The 16,962-nt window shown below is 36.5% G+C and overlaps 1 protein-coding gene across 1 annotated transcript in view; it reads left to right on the top strand.

Moving 5' to 3' along the window:
* Window positions 1–16,962, top strand: part of LOC110092428 — a 46,326-nt gene that overhangs the window by 1,449 nt on the left and 27,915 nt on the right. The window contains exons 2-7 of the mRNA XM_020816971.2: window positions 670–906; window positions 1,513–1,630; window positions 3,249–3,439; window positions 3,528–3,635; window positions 3,772–3,836; window positions 9,331–9,436. Of these exons, the coding sequence (XP_020672630.1) occupies window positions 736–906; window positions 1,513–1,630; window positions 3,249–3,439; window positions 3,528–3,635; window positions 3,772–3,836; window positions 9,331–9,436 (759 nt within the window). The 5' untranslated portion in view covers window positions 670–735. The remainder of the gene's footprint in view (window positions 1–669; window positions 907–1,512; window positions 1,631–3,248; window positions 3,440–3,527; window positions 3,636–3,771; window positions 3,837–9,330; window positions 9,437–16,962) is intronic.

Genomic DNA, 16,962 nt, shown 5'->3' with positions numbered 1-16,962 from the left:
CATTTTGAACATTTGGTTTGATTGACTTAGCCATTTGCCTCAATCGAACAACATAAAATTTAGTTGTATGGTTTGGAATAGTTTAGGTTTAGTAGATATTATAGTTGAGTTTGCTCATACATAAACTTTTGATTGGTTGAATTTGATTAGAATTTGTTTGGTCAGTTTAATTCAATCACATTGCAGATCTAATCTTGCTTCAGTGAATCAAATCCATCTTTCGAGCAACTTAATTTTAAATTTGAGTTCGACCGTACACTGTTGAATCCTTGTAGTTTTGGAATTAATTTTAAATGTCTAGTTAATTTCAACTATCTTATATGTGTGTCTTCATTAAATCGTTACGATTTAATGTATTCCATTATAATTTTATGTATTTTTATATTAATATTTAAATTTTAATGTTTAAATTATATTATAATATATACATAAAATATTTATTTTAAATCTAATAAGATTAATTATATTTTTAATATGATTTAAAGATTATAATATTATATAAATAGATATAAATATTTAGATATTAGATGTATAGATTTAAATACACTTTCCTTTTTTTTTTTGAATATTCTAGATATTAAATTATTAATATATAGATTTTTTCTGAGTAAAAAAAAAAAAATCTAAACTTAGCCAGCGGACTTACTAACGGATGAAATTAATAAACAGCGATTCTCTGAGTGGCTGCGAGCCTGCGAACGTTGGCAGTCCGAAGGTAGCTCGACTCTTCTCGCCATGGCGCTCTTGCTCCATATCCAACACCACACCCTCGGCCATGGCTTCCATTATGCCCAGTCATGCTCCCCGCGGCGAGCTTTACCATGGAGCAAAATCGGACTTGTTCCTACTCGGAGACGACGATCATTTGCCACCTTGCCACACGCCACTTTTCGTTCTAGGACTCAGGTGATGCATCTCCGTCGTCGTCTAAAAACTCTTGGGCATATTCGATTGATGAGGCATTTTAGGGCAAATTGCTCTTTTTTGAATGCTATCACTTATAAATTTTCTGAACGATTGCTTTCTAAGGGGATGTTTGGTATACTATTTTAGCCAGGATTTAAGCAAGATTTATCTTATATTCAATCCAACTGTTGTTTTGGATTTTAAATCCTGTTGATTTTTAAAAAAATCCGTTTCAGCTTAGTTATTTTTATCAAATTTATTAGTATTTGTTAAGTCACATCATTCACAGGATTTAATAAATTCAAGGATTCATTCCGCATGGAAAAGTTAAATCTTGAAATGAATAGCCAGTGATGTTGCAAGATTTTAAAATTGCTAGACCAAATAGTTTTCTTGTTTTAATCCTCTCAAAAGCCAAATTTACTAAATTTTAATGTACGATCTTGTCAGTTTGATGAAGATTTCGGTGCTTTCTTATTTGTTCAGATTAATGGGAACTTGAACAGAAAAGAAAGATGTTTATTTTCAATTAAAGGATGCTTTTAGTTGTAGCTCGAAGTTAAGCGAGGTTTGCAGCTAATTAGGTACATGTCGGTGGACTTGTAGAGGATAATGGAGAGAATCTCAACATGTAATGAAGTAGGAGGTGCTGGAGGCTCTTCTTCTTATGAAGCTTTGAAGAAATTGGACCAGCTATGGTCTAACATATGCTCACCCTCACCAGGTATTTTTTTTCAGTTTTAATAGCTGTGGTTTTTAGTTAAAAATCAAGTATTTAGTTACTCTGCTTCTCAATTTCATATCCTTGATCAGCGTCTCTCTCATATTGCACCTAAAACGGTGATATGAACATTATTGAAATATGTAGACTCTAAAGTTAACTCATAAGAGAGCTGAAAAGATTAAGTTAACTAGGGGAGCTTACTTCATCCTTTTCTTAAGAAAGTATTGCAACGCATTAGGGCCAAGCTCTATATCAGCCATTCCCAGAATAAATGCCTGAAATGAGAACAATTGCAGAAGATATGTCCTATGAATTAAAGATTCATGACAGCAAGGATTTTTAATCTTCAAATCCCATCTTCACCAAGCAGTCATTATTTTTATAAAAGTGCTTAGCAGAATCGCTTAATAAGAATGGTCTAAAACGTAATATTTTTACAACTGTTACTATTGGCATCAAACTTAAATTGTTGAATAATAATTTCCATGTCAAATTCTTTTTCTATGGATTTTTTAAAATACATCTCTTTAATGTTAGCATCGCATTAAAAAAGGTGGTGGTGTAGTGGAAGTGGGAAATATGAAACCAAAGAGAAGATAGAGAAACCAAAAGCTCCAGAGAGGGAGGATGAACAAGCATATACCTAAGGAACTCCATACTCAAGCTTGTAGATAATCCGATTGCATCTTTGGATATATATATATATATATATATATATATATGATCTTCATATGATTTTTATTGAACATGTGAAGGCACATATCTTTATGTCTTTGACACATATATATATATATATGCCATCAATTTATTTTAACATAAAAATCACATCCATGGTAGATCTTCCTCGCATCAAATCAGATTGGTTCTCCAAAATTGATACTATGCATATGTTTTGTTACTTTCATAGTTTCATTGTATGATTTATAAAAATTTGATTACTCTATAGTTAGTACAATCTTGAACATTGTGATTGTTCTTAAATATTAGTATCAAAATATTTATTCTTAAATTATTTGACATTTTTTTCTATTTTTTAAACTTTTATTAATAAGATTTATTAACCAAATCACTATAATATTCCCCGAATTATCCAAATCTCAATAAATATTCCATATGGACATAAAACCTTACCTTTGTGCATCTTTTTCAGAGCCTACTTCACTTTGCTTTTTTGCATCAATGTTAATACAGCTACTACATTATTTGTTATGTTCTTTTAAAATAATTTCTTCTTTAAATTTCTCATTTAGTTATTTCTATTGGGGATATTTTTTTCTATCTTTACCCCCAATCAAAATCGTATTATCTTTATTTTTAATGTAACTAACATGATCAAAATCTCTAGATATCTTATTTTCTACCTTATGTATTTTATATATTTCAATTTCTCCTTCCTAATAGGCAAATAAAAAGAACATTATATCAATCATCAAAAGATGTAGCTTCTATTGCACTCGCCACTTTCTTTATAAGAATTTTAGCTTTCTTATAAATAGAATAATGATAAGATTTATCCTGAGTTTTTGTAGTGTTCACTTATGTTCTTGAGCATGTACGTGTCAAGGTGTAATTATAAAATTTAAGTCATTTATGATGATCCAGATATTTATATTTGCAGATAAAAGGGAAGTTTACGAAGTTATTTCTCGAATTTCTGGTCCATCTTCTTACAGTGAGGTGGATAAGAACAATTCCACATGCATATTCCATGTAGTAGTTTGTGGTGGCACTTTAGGCATTTTTATTGCCACCGCATTAGTTTCTAGAGGCTTACGTGTGGGCGTTGTGGAAAGGAACCAGCTTAAGGGGGTAAAAGTGTTCATATGCTATAACATATAGTAATTTGAACTTTGCTTTATCGTCACCCTTCTACTGAAGAATGTGTTTGGTTAATCAGAGGGAACAAGAGTGGAATATATCAGAGAAAGAGCTTATGGAACTTGTCCGCATTGGGATTTTAACTAAAGCAGACATTGAACAGATGTCCACATCTAAGTTCAATCCAGTAAGTTGCTGGACCTGCTTGTACGTCCTCTGTTTGAAAGTGTCCTGTAGCCGGCCTATTTAGTGCAACTAAGTTTGCAAAATTACAGTTCCTTTTATGTAAAATTACCTGATCTCTTCCTCTGTTTTCGTTACAGAACAGATGCGGTTTTGAGAAGAAAGGTGAAATTTGGGTTGAAGACATTCTGAACCTTGGTGTTTCGTAAGTTGAATAATTGTTTTTTATTTTATTTTTATGGTTCTACTTGTTCAGTTTGGCTTGAATGGATTGCATTATTCCAACAGTGGTTAGATGATCAAATTATTTTCTAACTTGCATAGAAACCTGACCCTCAGACTGGAGGGAATTGGACAATATCACTTGAGCAAGTACTTGCAGTTTATCCGTGGCTTGCTTTTGCTGGGTTACAGTGGAACATTTCTTATTTACTTCAAATTGGTTTAGGAAGAAGCTGAGACATAGCTTGGCCTATTGATATTAGGGTTTCGTAAGATTATTTAATTGCATGATGTTAGTTATTGTTAGCATGTCTCATAGTACTTGATATTCTTTAGACCTAGAAAAGGATTTGCGGAGTCTGCTTCAACATTCTTGTACTTATGCTGTATATTTCGTCCTCAATTAATTTTATCAGTAGATAACCGATTGGTGATTGGTGAAAAAAGCAAGAGCCAGACAACCATAAATTCATGAGATTTACTTCTTAAATGAACAGCATAAATAAATAGGAGAAAAAATACCCAAACTCTCTCTTTGAGCGTATCAAAGGCAGTAGGACCAATGATATACAACATAAAAAATAATTCTAGATTAACTTTAGAATGTTCTATATTTTTGTTTATTCAGGATTTATTTTATTTTATTCTTTAGATTATCTTGATTTAATTTAGATGATAGGATTTTTCTGAGTAATCTAAATATGAATTAGATTTGAATTCAAAGTTGATCTTATTTTGTAATCCTATTTTCTTAAATATATGTTGAATGGTTATTATTTGCATTATTGAATTATAAATGAATTGTTTTGAATGACTCCCTCCCCCCTTCTTTCCAAATTTATTGGTATTCTCTCCCCTCAATTTCTTTCTATCTCCTACCAATATTTCTTTATCATTTCACATTGCTATCGTAAATTTGTAACTGTGCTACAATGTCTGTTATACTATCTGATTTTCCAAGAAGATTTTGGTCTTATCTAATGAGCACAATCACGTGTTGGAGGGTATACATATAGCTTGACTAGGATGATATTTTTAACAGTATGATTTTGGAGATGTGTTAATTATTTTATTAATATGACAACTCATTGCTGATGGTTTGATTAATAATCACCACTGCCATAGGATTTAATTGTTCTTGGCAGCATGAGGGGCTTGCATCGTTTCAATTAAAATAATTACAAAACCTAGATTTTATTTATAACCTATTCCTCAACACGGTTTTGTGATGGAACTTAATTTTATTTAGATTTTGAGGGAATAGGTCTCAACTCTCAAGTAAGCTGGTTTAGGTTTTTTGGAAATATGTAAGAAAAAAACAAGGTGCACAAACATAGCCTTCATCAAGTACATTTGCCTTTGCCCTCTCCTTAGCTGTTAGCTTGCTCTTCATAAACTTGGGTTTAGTTTGCCAAGAGGGCATGATTTTCCTCTCAACTTTTCCTTTTCTGTCTTGATCGAGTGAGAACTATGGCATTTGAACAGTTCTCGGGAAAAATACAACAACGAAGAAATCACAAACTTAGGTATGCTGATGATGGTTGCTCCAGAAAACACAAACTTAGGTATGCTGATGATGGTCAGGAGCAAAGCCTCATAGACACCATTTGGAATGTTATAGTTGGTGGACAACATTCTTGTCCTTAAGGTTCAGAGCTTTCATTTTGATTCAATAACCACCTTGATGCCCAAGGCGAATGATGAACTGAATAAAATAAAGATGAGCAACAACACTTTTTAATTCTATTGAGGGGCTGTTTGGTTGCCTGAATTAGGAGTGTAAAGTAAAACAAATACAAGTATTTGTAAAATTTGGTTGTTTGGTTAATTTTGAGCGGAACAAAAGGAATCCCTCCGGAGCATTAGGCGTGTAAAACGAGGAGTGTTTTCCGCGAATTAGAAACCCGCTCATATTGAGCGGGTTATAAATTCCGTCGCGTCATTGCTGTTCGGCTTCATTTCTTCGCAGGAGAAGTATCGCAGGAGATGTAAGATTACACGAGAGCCTTCTTCGTCTCCTTCGTTCGTGTTCGACTTTGCTCCTTCGACGACGTTCCCTTTACCTGTCTAATCGGATGTTGCGACATTTTCTTCGGAAGTAAGGACGGGAGCTGGCAAGTTTCGATTTCCTTTGATTCGGAAGCCCAAGCCCAGTCGGCGGAAGATCTCTTCCCTCCCGTCTCTCTCCTTGTTCGCACGACCCAGAGAGAAGCCAGATCTCTCTCTCGCCAGATCTCTGTCGAGATCTCATTTCGCATAAACCTTACTTCATGCTTAACCTTCGTTGAGCAAGGCGCCAACTTGACGATGCCGGAGAAAGGCTGCTGCCCATCTCTCGTCGGACTGTTCGACAGCAACCCAATCTATCTTTGCCAACTTCTCTCCACTCTCATAACTCAGTAGCTAAAGCAGTACTACCTAGAAAGTTTTTAAAAGTTATAAGAAAAAATGCATAGATGGAGAAGAGTATTGACTTGGGTCGGTGATGCTAACGGTGGCGGTGCCGGCGAAATCGCAGGATCCGGGGGTGGCGCCGGATCTTTGGTAGAAGCTGTTGAAGGCGTAGGAAGTGTCACACCCCAGTTTGGCTCACCCTCTAACACCAACTAGAGTATAACAGAGGACTTCAACATATAAGAAGCATGTAATATGCCTTACTGAACATCAAACCTAATTAAAACAAATACAGAGCTCTACTAAAACTTTCGAAATTTACTTACATACAAAAAGGTTTATACAGCAATCCTTAAGATCTCCTCTAAGATCTCTTTGTACACCAAAACATATTTACACCAAAAACGAACGATCACCTCTTTCTCGCCTAGTGCCCTACGGGCTCCTTTCCCTTACCTGCAGTATAACCACAGCTAATGAGCTAGGGCTCAATGAAATACACCAACAATGTAAAGGAAATAATAATAACATATTAACCATTAAGAAATACATAACATTAGTGACTAAATAATAACATGGTTATAGCACCTTCCACATGGGGCACAAAAAAAACATAGTAGTACTTTTCATCTTACTAATTGTTCAACACCATTTTTTTTAACAAGTCAAATGATGGCTATAAGCTTTTGCACCTCTTTCAGCTTTTCAAATCAAGGTTGGGTCTAGCTTCCCAACTTTTAGAATTGAAGTTGTTTTCTCAATTCAGGGTTGGGTCTAAATTCCCAACTTCTAGAATTGAAAGTATAGGCTTACCTATTCAGGTCTTTCGCCTTTACTAGTGCGGGCTTATCCCCCAACATATGACTTATACTCTCTTTCATTTCAAGAACATTGTCATAATCATATCCAACGATTATATAAATTGAAATCAGTACATGTGTAATTCACATATGAAGCAATTGAACTAAAAAGAAAAAACATGCTATCATGAGAAAAGAAATCTTAAACATGATAAAATATCAAATTGAAATTTTATAAAATTGTTACTATTTCTTATGCATCGTTGGGTATCTCACCTCACTTGGGATTCGTTCTTCCTGTTTTCTTCTTCTTTTGTACACTACCTACAACATACAATTCTTTATTTGTGCTCGCAGGAAGTTGCTTCAAACTCCAGAGAATTTTCGCTGCTGGAAGGAGGGAAGAAATGGGATAATCGGGCTGCTTTAGACCATAGTGCTATATCTATATATATTATAATATTATTAATACCTCCACTAGCATATTCTCCTAATGCCAGCCGTAGGATTAAATCACACCGTTGCATGCATTGAAAGGGAACTAAGTGGAATGTTATAGTGGCTATAGTGGAAAACTGTACAGTAATTACTAACATAATTACTGTCTATTAAGCAATTTATAGTGAATTACTTAGCAGTAAATGATATCTGAATAGTAAATAAAACTAATATTTCAATATACTTCTATATATATCAATGTACTCAAAATTAACAGTAGAATTTAATGAAACAAGTTATCCTCTAGAGGAAGTTAACACTTACAATATTTTAAACATCTTGAGGGTATTACAGGAAGTGTGCGCCTTGAGGGAGTTGGAGAGGTAGCAGAGCCCATTTGGCTGTATGGGAAGACAATTCGTCGCACCGGCACCGCATGCATAATCCAAAGCCATTGAAGCGCCGCTGAGCTCGAGTTAGTCCGAGCTATGCACCACTGCGCAGCCTCACCGGCTATCGCTATCAACGTCGCCGATGAGAATATGATTGCCGTAGATAACGAAGTGGAGTGTCGAACCATCCTTAGTAGCTGTGATGAGAGAGACAGAGAAAGACGGAGAGAGGAGAGAAGCACTACTCTCCAATGAGAGGGCATGAATGTGAAGAGAATATGAGCTTTTTCCCTCTTCTTGCTGTTGTCTTTTCTTTTCTTTTCTTTAAGTTTTGTTTTGATTTGTAGAGGAAGTTTTTCATACAGCTGGTGAAAAACTTTTGTTGCAGCCTCAGAAAGATTCCTCTAAATTGGATTGGCTAAGCAGAAAGCAATTGTCAAAGGACAAAGTCAAAAATCTTAGGTTAAAAATTCCACAAAAAAGCAAGTTTCTGGCATTTCCAGTAATGTTTCTTCTAATGTTCTTGGAACGATTTCTTAGACGCGCACTTTGTTTTTTCCCTGCTTTAGAAAGTAGGTTTATAATATAAAAATTTAAAGTTCAAGAATTATTTGTGCTAAAAAGGTCTTTTAGAAAGCAATAAGAAAATTGTCTCAAACAAAATCTTAGTCAAACAAGAAATAAGAATAAGTTCAAAAACTATTTAGCAATAAGAAAATTGTGCTAAAAAGGTATACTAATAGATGAATGCATGAGTTTCCATAATTTCTTTCAAATTATTACAAAAAAACTGATTTTACGTTACTCTGGATCTACCTAACCAAACAAGAGAAACAGTTCTCCTGCGTTTATTTTGCAGACAACCAAACCGGTGCAAAGTATTCAGAATACACTACATTTACTTTACATTGCTTTACACTGCATTTCTTTTTCAGGCAACCAAACAGCCCCTGAATGAATTCTAGATCACAAAGAATTAAATCTTATATGCCTGTCAATGGTCTATGTGGTGAGTGTGATGACTTGTCAATGTAACCTATGTACAATTTAAATTATTATTTAATTCGCTAAAAATACATTAGAAATATGTGACGAGAGAAGATGTCAAATTAATTGTCAAATAATGTAAGCTATGGGCTTTGAAAGGCCCTTCTAGATTCCTAGTGATAATGCTATGAGGTATGATTTTTCATTTGGCACGTTAGCAGCATATTATTATAGCATTTTACATTTGTGTCGTTGCATTGCCATTTATTTCGTTGAAGGTATTTATGCTACTTTTATAGATTATGGCATGAGCCGTTTAAATACATTTGTATGAACAATTTGAATTCTGGGTTTTCATTTTGGTAAGATTATGCTACTAATTAAAGTTTGCATGTACTTTTGTACAACAGTTAAAAATTGCTTATGGTGGGATTGTTTTTCATATATTTTAGAACTTTGGTTGCAGACCAGCAAAATTATTGGAGACTATGAAGAAACGTTTTCTTTCCTTAGGTGGCATCGTGCTTGAGGGAAAAAGCTTGTCTAGCATACACATTTATGACGATGCTGCGGTATGTCAAATGCTATTTTGCATGATTTTTTTCTTGTAGATTCTATGCTAGCAATGCATTGTAACGACTATGGTCACTCATATAAAAATATTTATATCAACTATTAATCTTGAATATTACATGTAATATAGATACTTTTATGCTTCATGCATCGGATTTTTGTTTTTTATATATTTGAATGTTCGTCGTGGCATTTGAGTAAAAAACACTATACATTGATGTTGATCTCTATATCTATCCAAAAATTCAAATCGATTGAATGCGACGAAGATGGCAGATGCAAACGTAATTTTTCACAATATTATTTCAAGATACACTGCATATGTAGAAATCACTCAAACTTCTTATGTTCCACAATGTGGATTACATTGATGTGTTCAACGCATCAAATTACTAGAGAGAGACCCCATGATCAATTTGGTCAAATACAATAAAGGCAACAAATGACGAACATGATGTCATGCAAAAGTGCTACAATATTGCTTATTTTGCAAAATAAATTATGTCAGTGCATTCATAACATAAAAGATACCAATAAAAGGCAAGGCTTTGAAAACCGGACCGGACCGGCCTGTTCAACCGGTTGAACCGCGAACCGGCCGGCCACCCGGTTCCGGTCCAAGATAAAACCTGTTTCGCTGGAAACCAGCGTCGAACCGCTCGAACCGGCAGTCCGACCGCCGAACCGGAAAACCGGTTCCGGTTTTTGATAACCGGTCGGTTCGGCTGCTGTGCCGATTAGCCAAATCGAACTGCCGAGATTTCACGACGGGAAGCTTATGCGGTAAATAGGAAAAAAACCCTCATTTCATGACGGGAAGCTGCTCGGTCGCGAAGCAAGAGGCCAGAAGGAAAAAAAAACCTCATTCGCGACCTATCTTCTTCCACGACGGCATGCAGAGCGCCGAAACCAACACCGTCTCTGACTCTCCGTTTTTCGTTCTGCTCGGTCACGAAGCAAGAAGACAACATCGTCTCCTCGGTGTGCCTGATCGTTCACGAAGCCAAGGTCAAACATTGAATGATTCTGGTTTGTTTCAGAATCTGAAGGAGTTTTTGAGTTTTTCTTCTTTTTCTTTTTCGAAAAACAACTTCCTTGCTTTCGACTTTTTTTTTTACATGAAATCAAAAAATTGCTTTCAACTTTCATTATTCGTGTTCCCTTTGATTTACATTGCTTTTGACTTTCATTGACGATTTAGTGATTTACTACTAAGTTTTCTCATTTCTGATAAAGCCCCTTATTTGAAGAAGAAAAATAAAAAATGTGTACATGGCTAGTTGAAGGAGCATCTTGATCTATTTTAGGTTCTTTGTTTCCTGCATAAGGATAAGCACATGTATAAGCTTGAGCAAAGTCAATTAGTTGGTTTTTAAGATAAACTTGGATAAATCTCCAAAGCATGAACAATGTGCAGCACATTGTGGAAGCATAATAAATTAAAATATTAAATCCTCTGTTCGCAACTATCTTCCACTGTACCTTCCTTCCATGTAGTCTTAAATCATAAATTTTTACATGCTTAATTATTACCAAATGCTATTATATTTGATTCATATATGAAACTTGTTTGATCTTACAGATCTGTTATGTTTTTGGAGCGAAAATAGATGTGATTCTGCTTTTAGAAACTATTGGGTTTAGTATTATCTATGGTAATATAGTTTATATCCTTTAGATTTAAATGTTTGAATTTATTTGACTAACATTTCTCTATTAGATAAGTAAAAGTATTATAATTTTCTTCATTTTTTGCTATATATTTATAAATAGTTGTGTCATTATTATAATATTTAAATATAATAAATATTTATTACGTCATTCGGTTCGACCTCGGGCGAACCATCAAACCTCTAACCCCTCCTCCTTCCGGTTCGACCGGTCTGATTTTAAAAACCTTTATAAAAGGCCTCGTGCATCGCCAAATTGCTATGCCATGAAAATGATGGAAGTTGATATAAGAAAATAATAAATAATAAACAATAATTATTTTTATCCTATTCTACCTCATATCTCCCGCTTCGCGTGATCTCAGTCACATCTCTTATGGACTCCTTATTCTCCTTCATGGCCATTTTGCGCCATAGCAACATTCCAATCAGAACTATTGACCATAACTGTTGACCGACCCCCACGACTCAACCACCAAGCCGTCGACCCCACGTTCACTCAAACCACTCCTCACGATATCTAAATCCCTCTAACGAACCATTCAGAGGCTTACGCTCTCAGAACCGTAGGAAATTAGGGAAACTTACCATTATGTCTCTCGGTCGTCCTTATGCGCCTCCGACTCCAGCGATCATCCTGCCGGCCTTCTCCACCGCTTCTGTTCAACGACTCGACTCCAAACTTCTGACCCACTGCCAACCACGTGCACACGCCGACCTTTGTCCCTCTGCACTTGCCGAAGCCCGTCTAACCCTCCTCCAACTCCGACTAATCGCTACCTCCGTCCTGCCGGCTCTGCTGCCAAACCGACTTTTGCGTCCGACACTGAAGACGTCGTTGAGATGCCCTTCGCGCGATCGTGCCCTAGCCGCCATGTCTAGCTCTTCCTCACTCTATCTCTGCTATGTGTGTGTGTGTGTGTATATATATATATATATATATAAAAGAGACGAGAGATTTTTCAAACCAATCATCGACAACCAATTATCGACAATCGACAATCACCATCGACAACCAATAACCGACAATAATCGACAATTGTCAATTGGAACTTCAGAACGCGATTCTGGGACCCGTCGACATCCCGAAGCCCTCGGCCGTTGACTATCTTTCTGACTGGGTGGATTGAAAGGGCAAGTGCCCTCCTCAATCTCCCCGTGAGGGGAGGGGGCGCCGGAAGGTTGCCGGATTGTTGAGGGATTTAAAATATTTTTTTAAATAAAATCAAATATGTTAATTGACACATCGCGTTCAACAAGGACCTCCGAAGATCAATTATGAGACCCGACAACGTCTCGAAGCCCTCGGCCATTGACTAGCTTTCCGACTGGGTGGATTTGAAAGGGCAAGTGATCTCCCTACCTCCCCTCACCGGGAGGGGGCGTGAGGAGGCTGCTGAAATTTTGAACAAACAAAAAAATCCTCACATGATTAAATTAAAAATGATTTCTTTAAATAATGGTGATTGAATGATATATATTTAAAGTCAAATTTAAATCATGTAATTCACCAATCAAAATTATCTAGTGTATTAAATATCATCAAGTCATTCAACACAACATACAATACACTATGCTGAATAAAAGAATATAGATTAAAGATTAAATTTATAATTCAATGTGCAAAATAACGAATGATGATTATCCTTTCAATTGATAAGGTACATTTGGAATTCCCTAAGTGATCGTATGGATAGTCTTCTGATGCGGACATCGGCCAGAAGATCTGGCGCATCTATCACAGGAGGCGTCGTAAATCGACGGCTCCAATTTAAGTTGTCATTTATGAATTATTTTATGCATTTTAGTTTCTATTTTATGTTATTTCCTGTTTTACCCCTAGGTTAATTTATTTGAGTGTTGTAGCCCAAGGGGCAATTTTGTAATTTTTTATTTTCTCATGTTATGGCCTATATATATGGCCTTTAGCTATTGTAATAGGATGATGAATGAATATAAAAATTTTATGTTCCACACTTGTGTTCTTAAGAGAGGACGAGAGTGAGATTCCTATGGGAAGGAATCGAAGTTGTCACCAGTCGCAGGATGGGTCCGGGCTCGTGATTTGAGATCCCTTGGAGAGGGAAATCTTATCACCCACCAACCTTGGAGACGGCCGGGTTTGTGGTTTTATTCTTTTTCGTTATCTTTTCATTTTTCTCTTTGTATTTTCGTCTTCACTCACCACCCTCCTTATTCTTCTTCGTCACATCCAACTCCACCAAATTTCCCTCAACTTCCTCCACACACCAAGCTCCACTAAAATCACCCAAGCCACCGGCCACCTCTTCACCATCCCGCCGGCCACCTTTTCCCAACCCGCCGGCCCCCTCACCCCTCATTCTCCCTTGACCATGCCTCTTTCCAATTTGGGTTGGCAAAATCAAAAGGGAAAATTCATGACAATTTGGTATTTCAAATTTCAAATTTGAAATCTTTCCTAATTGGTGTTCCTCCCATCAATTCCCCAATTAAGACATTAATGACATCTTAATTTGAAATCAATCTTCAAATTAATTTCCCCCCATTTTCATTCAAATCCTGAAATTCATTTAACACACCGCCAAATACAAATCCCAGACATTCAAGGCTTCATCCCTGCTGCCTTCCCAGCTGAACACCAGTCAATCTTCAGCAATTAGAAGCCTAATAATTGATGTATTTACCACAGCAAATTGCTGTCCAGCAATTTCTGTTGTACGCCTTGTCATACAAACCTTTCTAAAGTAAAAAAAAAAAAGCAGTTGCTGTCCAGGGATTCCAGGAGTTTTGGAGCTTGCAACCTCTCTCCTACCAAGAGAAAATCTGAGATTCTTCTCAGGTTTTGAGCAAAGAAGTCAGACTTTCTTTCAGTTTTTGGAGAGGCTCAGGTTTTGAATAAAAACCTGAAGGAAATTTTCAGATTTTGTGAGACACTTGGAGTTGTCCATCATCCCTAGCAAAGCCTCCTTTTTTGTTCTACATCATCTTCCCATATAATATGGCTTTAAGATGAGACTTAGGTTTTGATATAAAAATAAAGGGGTATAATTGTGATAGCATAGCATAAGTGTCAATGATGCCACAAATTTAATGTCAAGGGAACCATAACAACTGTTGGAAGCTCATTGTAGATGTTTAGAGTAGTTACAATGAACACAAGATGAAGTTAACAATTTGATTTGGATATCAAACTTGTCAAGTCATTGTAAACACATCATTATTGAAATTTGCTTCTTAAGAGTCCCTGAAGGAATCTTTTTGGTTTAAGATGAATATAATGACTTTTGCTAACGAAATTGGAAATCTCATGTATTTTGGTAATGATGATCTTTGTAAAGTTTGGGAATGACTACATTGCAGACTATCCATGAGTAATATCATCCAATAGCAATTAAGCAAAATTAGGGCTCTATGTAAAATAAGACCATACAACATAACATTTGACAATTAATTGTCATTTGATGTCCTGCAACAAAGAACTTCTCCAAGCTCCCTTATGAAAATTATTTGGAAACCCTTTGCTATATAGAGATCGGCTTAGGTATTCTTTTTATAGATGGACATGTATCAAGACTTAGCATCTCTCAAGGTCTTTGTAGAACTGAACAAGGCATACTACAATTCACATGTGAGTAGGAACAAAGAATTCGTAGTGCCCACAACAATTAGCCGACAAGCATGGACAAGGACTTTGTATTGAACAAATCAGTCCGCCTACAAGAGAGAATAGGGGAACTTGAAGCGAGCAAGATAATTCTCCTACGAACACGAGCACAATCTCCTTGTGCCGATTGAGAAAATACCCTCTACAAGCTGTTCCAAATGACACTCGAAGGAGTCAAAGTGAACTAAACAATATCATCTTATATATACAAGAACTGAAGTTAAAAAAAAAAAATTTATGCCACCGGATCTGCAACATTTATACAAGCGGGTAGAATGTTGTATCCTTATGAATACTGAAAATACATTTGAAAATAATACCTTTGCATGTGCTTTGACTAATGTATTAAAATTACAAATACAAATGTCCGCGAATGCTGCGCGGGGTCAAATGCTCACTAATATTACAATCTATTTGCAAACTAAATATCGCATGCATGTGCTTTGATCGTCGTATATGATTCGTAAATGTAACATTCGAGAATGTTGTGTGAGCCAAATACTCAAGTCTCACCCTCCTCCTTGAAAGGACAGGAGTCGACCTGACTTGAATCATGAAATGCCTCCCAAATTCCTACAAAAATAAAAGTGACTTTAACGTCACCCCGATAATGGTTGTGTTGATCAAAAATCTCAATCGGAGGGGTCAAACCTCAAAACCAACAAAAGTCGAAATCCCTAAAATGAAATATATCACTTAAAGATTTGAAACTAAAACCATACACCTCCCGCAACCTTTTTTCGGAGTGATAAATTTGAAATTAACCTTAGCTTATAAAGAGCGAATGTCGTGTCAGGTGTATCACTATGATTCATCCTCAAATAGTCTCTTGCCAGCATGAACATGGCACGTGCCATCTGATCTGGTGGTTTTGTCGCAAAATGACACCATTATATTACGATGACGATCAAAGTCCGTATGTTTCCTAAAGGCTTCAAACCCTTAAGTAATAAATCATAGGGTATATTCCATAGACATAAAGCCCTCTGTCAGCTAAGGTGGATTCATATATATCCCCTTAAATAAACATCCACCCCAGGTCTACAAGGTATTCTTAGACGAAGCAAATCATGACTGCTGACAAGGTGCCTTCTGTCAAGTTGGGTCGACTACCTCCTCTGACTAAGTAGACCAGAGATCATGATAGTTCGGGATGGCGGAACCATGGGATCTTGATCGGGCTTGTCCTCATTCCCCCTACCACCAGTTTTAAGTTCATGGTGATAAATTCCAAATCATAAAATCAAATTCAACCCTAAAATCGTTACTATTATACGCTGGGTTTACTACCTATGCGACCTCTTTAACGACTAACCTTAATCGAAAGTTCTCTCTTGTTATCAAGATGGGTAATTAACTATAGGGGCTTGTGCTTATAAGAAACTAGAACACGGATCATAAAGTCCTCATAAAATGAGGGCGAAATCTCTGGGTAGTGTCTTATCTAAAACCCAATCTACCTTCTGAAAATTCACATGGAACCTATGCTCCTTAAAACTCTCCGCCGTCATCATAACTAACAAAGAAAAAGAGATGGCGCGGAGAGGCCGGGGCGTATCATTGAATTTTCGGAGCCCACAAGAACCAACCCTCAACGGCCCATCATACAATAACACACCATCTTTTATTCTTCTAGAAGCATATCTCCTCCATTGCATACCCATTCTCCTATAGCTCCTCACCTGATAAAAGAAAGAAACAGTCACTGTACAAAGTCAAAAACAGTTGCAAGCCCCAAATGCCACCACAACAACAAATAAGCCATAATCTCCTTAAAAAAATTGCTTTGCGTGCTTCATGTCCCAAATAAACTTCACAAAAGGAGATAGCCTTATCTCCCTCGACGTTTCACACTCAATTGCTGGCCAAATAGCTTAAAACTCAGCCGCAACCTATTCTCCTACTGGATGCTGATGCTTTATAGACCTGTTGCAATCCAAGCACCTCTCCAAACTCCTCAAATAGCACCGTGCAAAACCACTGTTGGCCCCACTCTCCTCCCAGCATCGCACGCAGTATGCTGCCCCTTGCCTGCTCTCTTTGCTTGTCCATCTGTTGAATAACCTCAAACTCTCTCTTGTTAGCTACTTGGCACCTTCTTCCGCTTTTCAAAACTGTCGGACCCCACTCCAAACCACCCTAACCTAAAAAGCTTGAAGTGAACTTCTCGCCTCACCACATTAGCCCTATCTCTCCTGCCCTGTTCTTT

The sequence above is a fragment of the Dendrobium catenatum genome, unplaced genomic scaffold (genome assembly GCF_001605985.2).
Source record: "Dendrobium catenatum unplaced genomic scaffold, ASM160598v2 fragScaff_scaffold_29, whole genome shotgun sequence".
Classification (NCBI taxonomy): domain Eukaryota; kingdom Viridiplantae; phylum Streptophyta; class Magnoliopsida; order Asparagales; family Orchidaceae; genus Dendrobium; species Dendrobium catenatum.
This window is presented reverse-complemented; position numbering and strand designations above follow the sequence as displayed.